The 3,944-nt window shown below is 43.2% G+C and overlaps 1 protein-coding gene across 1 annotated transcript; it reads right to left on the bottom strand.

The window, feature by feature from the left end:
* Positions 1-1,128: 1,128 nt before the first annotated feature.
* Positions 1,129-3,291, bottom strand: LOC144797581 (leukotriene B4 receptor 1-like). The gene is made up of 2 exons (XM_078668247.1): positions 3,077-3,291; positions 1,129-2,433 (listed from the first exon to the last, which is right to left on the bottom strand). The coding sequence occupies exon 2, from the start codon at positions 2,404-2,406 to the stop codon at positions 1,378-1,380; it is 1,029 nt and encodes a 342-aa protein (XP_078524373.1). The 5' UTR covers positions 2,407-2,433; positions 3,077-3,291; the 3' UTR covers positions 1,129-1,377.
* Positions 3,292-3,944: the final 653 nt, after the last annotated feature.

Raw genomic sequence — 3,944 nt, 5'->3', positions numbered from 1 at the left:
CAGTGTCGGCGGCGGAGTCAGCTCGTAACTTGGGGGTGATCTTCGGCCCAAATTTACAGCTTGATATGCATGTTAACAAGACCATCTCTACATGCATGATGCTGTTACGCATGGTGCGCAAAGTTCTACCCCTTCTCCCCGCTCAGGCCAGGCCAGAAGTAGTGCGCGGGACTATACTAAGTCGCTTAGACTACTGTAATGCGCTACTTCTGGAGGCTCCAAAAAACCTGCTGGGGAAGTTACAACGAGTGCAGAATATGGCCGCTAAGCTAGCGCTTTCTCACCCTAATTTCAGCTCCTCCACCTCAGCTTTAAGAGATCTTCACTGGCTTCCGGTGCACTCGCGCGTACTGTATAAGGCGGCGTGTCTGGTGTTTAAGGCAGTACACCGACAGGGTCCAGTGCTATTACAGAACATGTTTGCCTGGTACTCTGCCTCGCGGCCTCTCCGCTCTTCCTCGGCACAACTGCTGGTGGTCCTAAGGTTTCAGAGAGTTAGGATGGGCGGCCGCTCATTTAGTGTAGTGTAGCAGCGGCTAAACTTTGGAACTCCCTGCCACTCTCTCTGAGAAGCCATAGGGATTACCTTCCGTTCAGGAAAGCGTTAAAAACGCATCTCTTTCCAAGAAATGTTTGAGCTGTGAAAAGTGTAGTCGACCGAAGTTCAAGCGCCAGGATGCCCTTTGGGTGACAGGATCGCGCTTTATAAGTATACAAAATAAAATAATAAAATATATATATATATATTTGAGAAAAACAAGCTGGACATATTTTTAGATGCCTGCTATCTTACCTATAATATCAGTGACGTTTTGGTGGGATTTGAATGGCAGGTGTCTTGCTTTCAGTAATCCCATATGATAAGCTCTAGACGACGTATGTCATGTTTCTCATTGTAGGTATAGAATGTGCCGCCTAGGGTAAACTTCACAGTAACAGCTTAAAAATGTCACATCTCAGCAGCTTACATGACTCTTTCTGTTCTAACAATCATTCTTTCTTGAACCCTTTAGAAAATGACTATGTGGGGTATTCTTGGAATTTTGGACAGATCTTTTGTGAGAGTATGCTTAGCAGCAAATTGTAATAGGATCAGTCGTGCAAATAAAAGAAACTTCAAAACAGGTGTACAAAAAAACACCATTTAATCCATGTCCGCACAAAACAAATACCAAACTTTGTCGCACCAACATATTTCTTTCTGCTGAGACACCCAGTCCAATTAGTAATGAATTTGAATACGTTTCTATAAGTTAAAATATTGTGAACCCTTGGACACTATCTGCAGAGATATTTTTGGGTAAAACTTACAATACCAGATTTGCAGTCCATACGTAGAGGGTAAAACACTGCACTTAGCTTCAGCATAGCTACAGGTCATCTGTCTGACAATGCAAACACTTCATTCGTTTCTTTCATATGGGACGACTCCCTCACACTCACACTATCCTCTCTAGTGCTGTGGCTCAATAGTTCAAATAGTTTGGCGCACTTATCTAGCCTCACATGATTGCGGAATTTCCGGGCAGCAAAAGCATAGAGTAAAGGATTGATAAAGCTGCTAATAAATGCCAATGCCCCAGATATGAAGACTCCCATGTGAGTGATGTCATCCAGCGTGGCTGCCATCTCAGGGTCGGATGTCTCAAGCATGACTGAAGCCACGGAGAGCAGGTTAAAGACATGGTGGGGCATCCAGCACACCGCAAACGCGATGACCACGCTGGTGATCAGGGTCTCCGACCGGCGCTTAGCTGTGTAAGTCATTTGCCGTATCCTCCTCCCAATGCACGCATAGCACGTGCAGATGACGCAGAATGGAATCACGAAGCCGGCCAGGGTCTCTAGCATGAGTAAACCAGCCGCCTGCGTCCCTGAGGCGTAATTTCGGCATGTGCATTGTAAAGCATCTCCCAGCTCCTCGGTTTCCTGCACAGGGAGGATGGGGATTCCGAAGAGGAAGGCCGCGACCCAAATGAGGAGGATGAATTTGAGGGCAAAGGAGTTCCTTTTCCAGATGCGCATGGAGAAGGGATGAAACACGGCCAGGTACCGCTCCACACTCAGGGCAGTCACAAAAAACACGCTGCTGTACATGCTGCAGTAGATCAAGTAGACCAAGATCTTACAAAAGGGGATCCCGAAAACCCATTGGTTGGCAAAGGAATAAATCCAGACAGGTAGGGTAGCCAGCACCAAGATGTCAGATATGGCCAGGTTGAGGATCAGGAGGACAGTGGATGACTTTTGCTTCAGGTTCCGGCAAATACTCCAGATGACAATGAGATTCCCAGGCACTCCAATCAAGAACGCCAATCCCAATATGGCGCACACTGTTGGCCTTTCGAAGCCCCATGTGATGTGCTCAGGGCTCACGCTCTCCTCCGTCTTGTTCATCGATTTCATTCTCGTAGGATATGGCTCCTCTGCAGCCTGAAATAAAGAGGGTGTATTCTGAGCTCTTCATGTTTCAACGTTTCACTGTGATATAGACTTCATAAATAAATTATGATTCGCAAGATACTGGCAAGCAGAACAGCAGACCATTCATTGTAACAATGAAATCTAATCTAATTGCAGCTTCTGAAACGATGTCCTGTTATCGTGCTACGTCAGAAAGAGATGCTACCAAGCTGTCTAATTTACTAAAGTGGATGCCAGATGCCCATTTGCGTGGAGCAACAAAAGAGAAATTGACTTATAAATTAATGAGAAGCATGCAACAACAATTACAACCTCGTATCTACGATCAAAACCAAACATGGCACAGTACAGCAGCATATTACACACTAGTGAACTCTGCATTACCCGCCTCTAGGGCAGGAGCTGTTAAAAGATCGTTGTTATTTATGAAGCAATACGTCAGGCTGTATCACGTACAAAGATCTGTGTGAGCAGTATTTAAATATTTTGAATGTATGAGCGGAAATTGAATTTATAGGTTTTATCAGTAGTAATGTCCCGCAGCTTGCATGCAGTTCAAGTGGAAACCCGATAAAAGTTTTGCAACATGCACCAGCAGCAAAATAGTCACCACAGTTAAGGTAACACAGTTTTAACAAATATCTTATCTTACCTCTTGGCTTGCAGGATGGCTGTAGACGTTCAGATCACTTTATATGCATAGCTGTCGAATAGAATTCTAAGAAAGCTTCTTGGCTCTTATTTGTACTAAAAGAACAATTAAATACATCGGTATCCTAGTCTCAATCTCTCCCTGAAAAGTGCAGAAGGAGACTGACTTCCTTGAAAGGCCACCAAAGGAATATCTCTGAGTCAGGGGAAGTGAAAACATGAACTTACAGCAAAACAACCACAAAGAAGAAACACATAAAAAAACTGCTAAAGCAGCTTTAGTGGCCAGTGGCGTTTCTAGAGGTGCTTTTTTTGAGAGGGAGGTGACACAAAACGGGGTCACAAATAAGCCGATTGGGCCACCAACAAAGGATAAAAAAAAAAATATATATATATATATATATATATATATATATATATATATATATATATATATATATATATATATATATACATACATACATACTGATCAGTGGGCTCGTGGAGTTGTTTTCCGTCTTCGCTCAGAAAATTTGGAATATATATATATATATAGAGAGAGAGAGAGAGAGAGAGTGTGAAAGAAAGATACACATATATGCATATGTTTGTTTAACATATTTAATTTTGACTATGTATATATTCATACATATGTATATTTAGCTACAGATATATTAACACATACATACAAAGTCAGATTTAAACATTTTAAGCAAACAACACTGCTTTCCAATGATAGTCGGTTATGCAAATGAATGTGCGGCAAGGTGCGGTGTTTTCGGTGTTATCTCCTCGCATAACCAGCAGCTGTTGCGGTGCTTCACAATGGGGGCAGCAGGACAAAAAGGGTGAGTGCATGGGGTCCCATCTGTAGAGACGCCAGTGGTTTA

This window comes from Lissotriton helveticus, chromosome 12 (genome assembly GCF_964261635.1).
Source record: "Lissotriton helveticus chromosome 12, aLisHel1.1, whole genome shotgun sequence".
Lineage (NCBI taxonomy): Eukaryota > Metazoa > Chordata > Amphibia > Caudata > Salamandridae > Lissotriton > Lissotriton helveticus.
The sequence above is the reverse complement of the archived record's forward strand: the minus strand, read 5'-3'. Positions and strand labels throughout refer to the sequence as shown.

Excerpts from the sequence above, each read along its gene's own strand:
- LOC144797581 (XM_078668247.1), bottom strand. The coding sequence starts at position 2,406 with ATGAAATCGATGAACAAGACGGAGGAGAGCGTGAGCCCTGAGCACATC.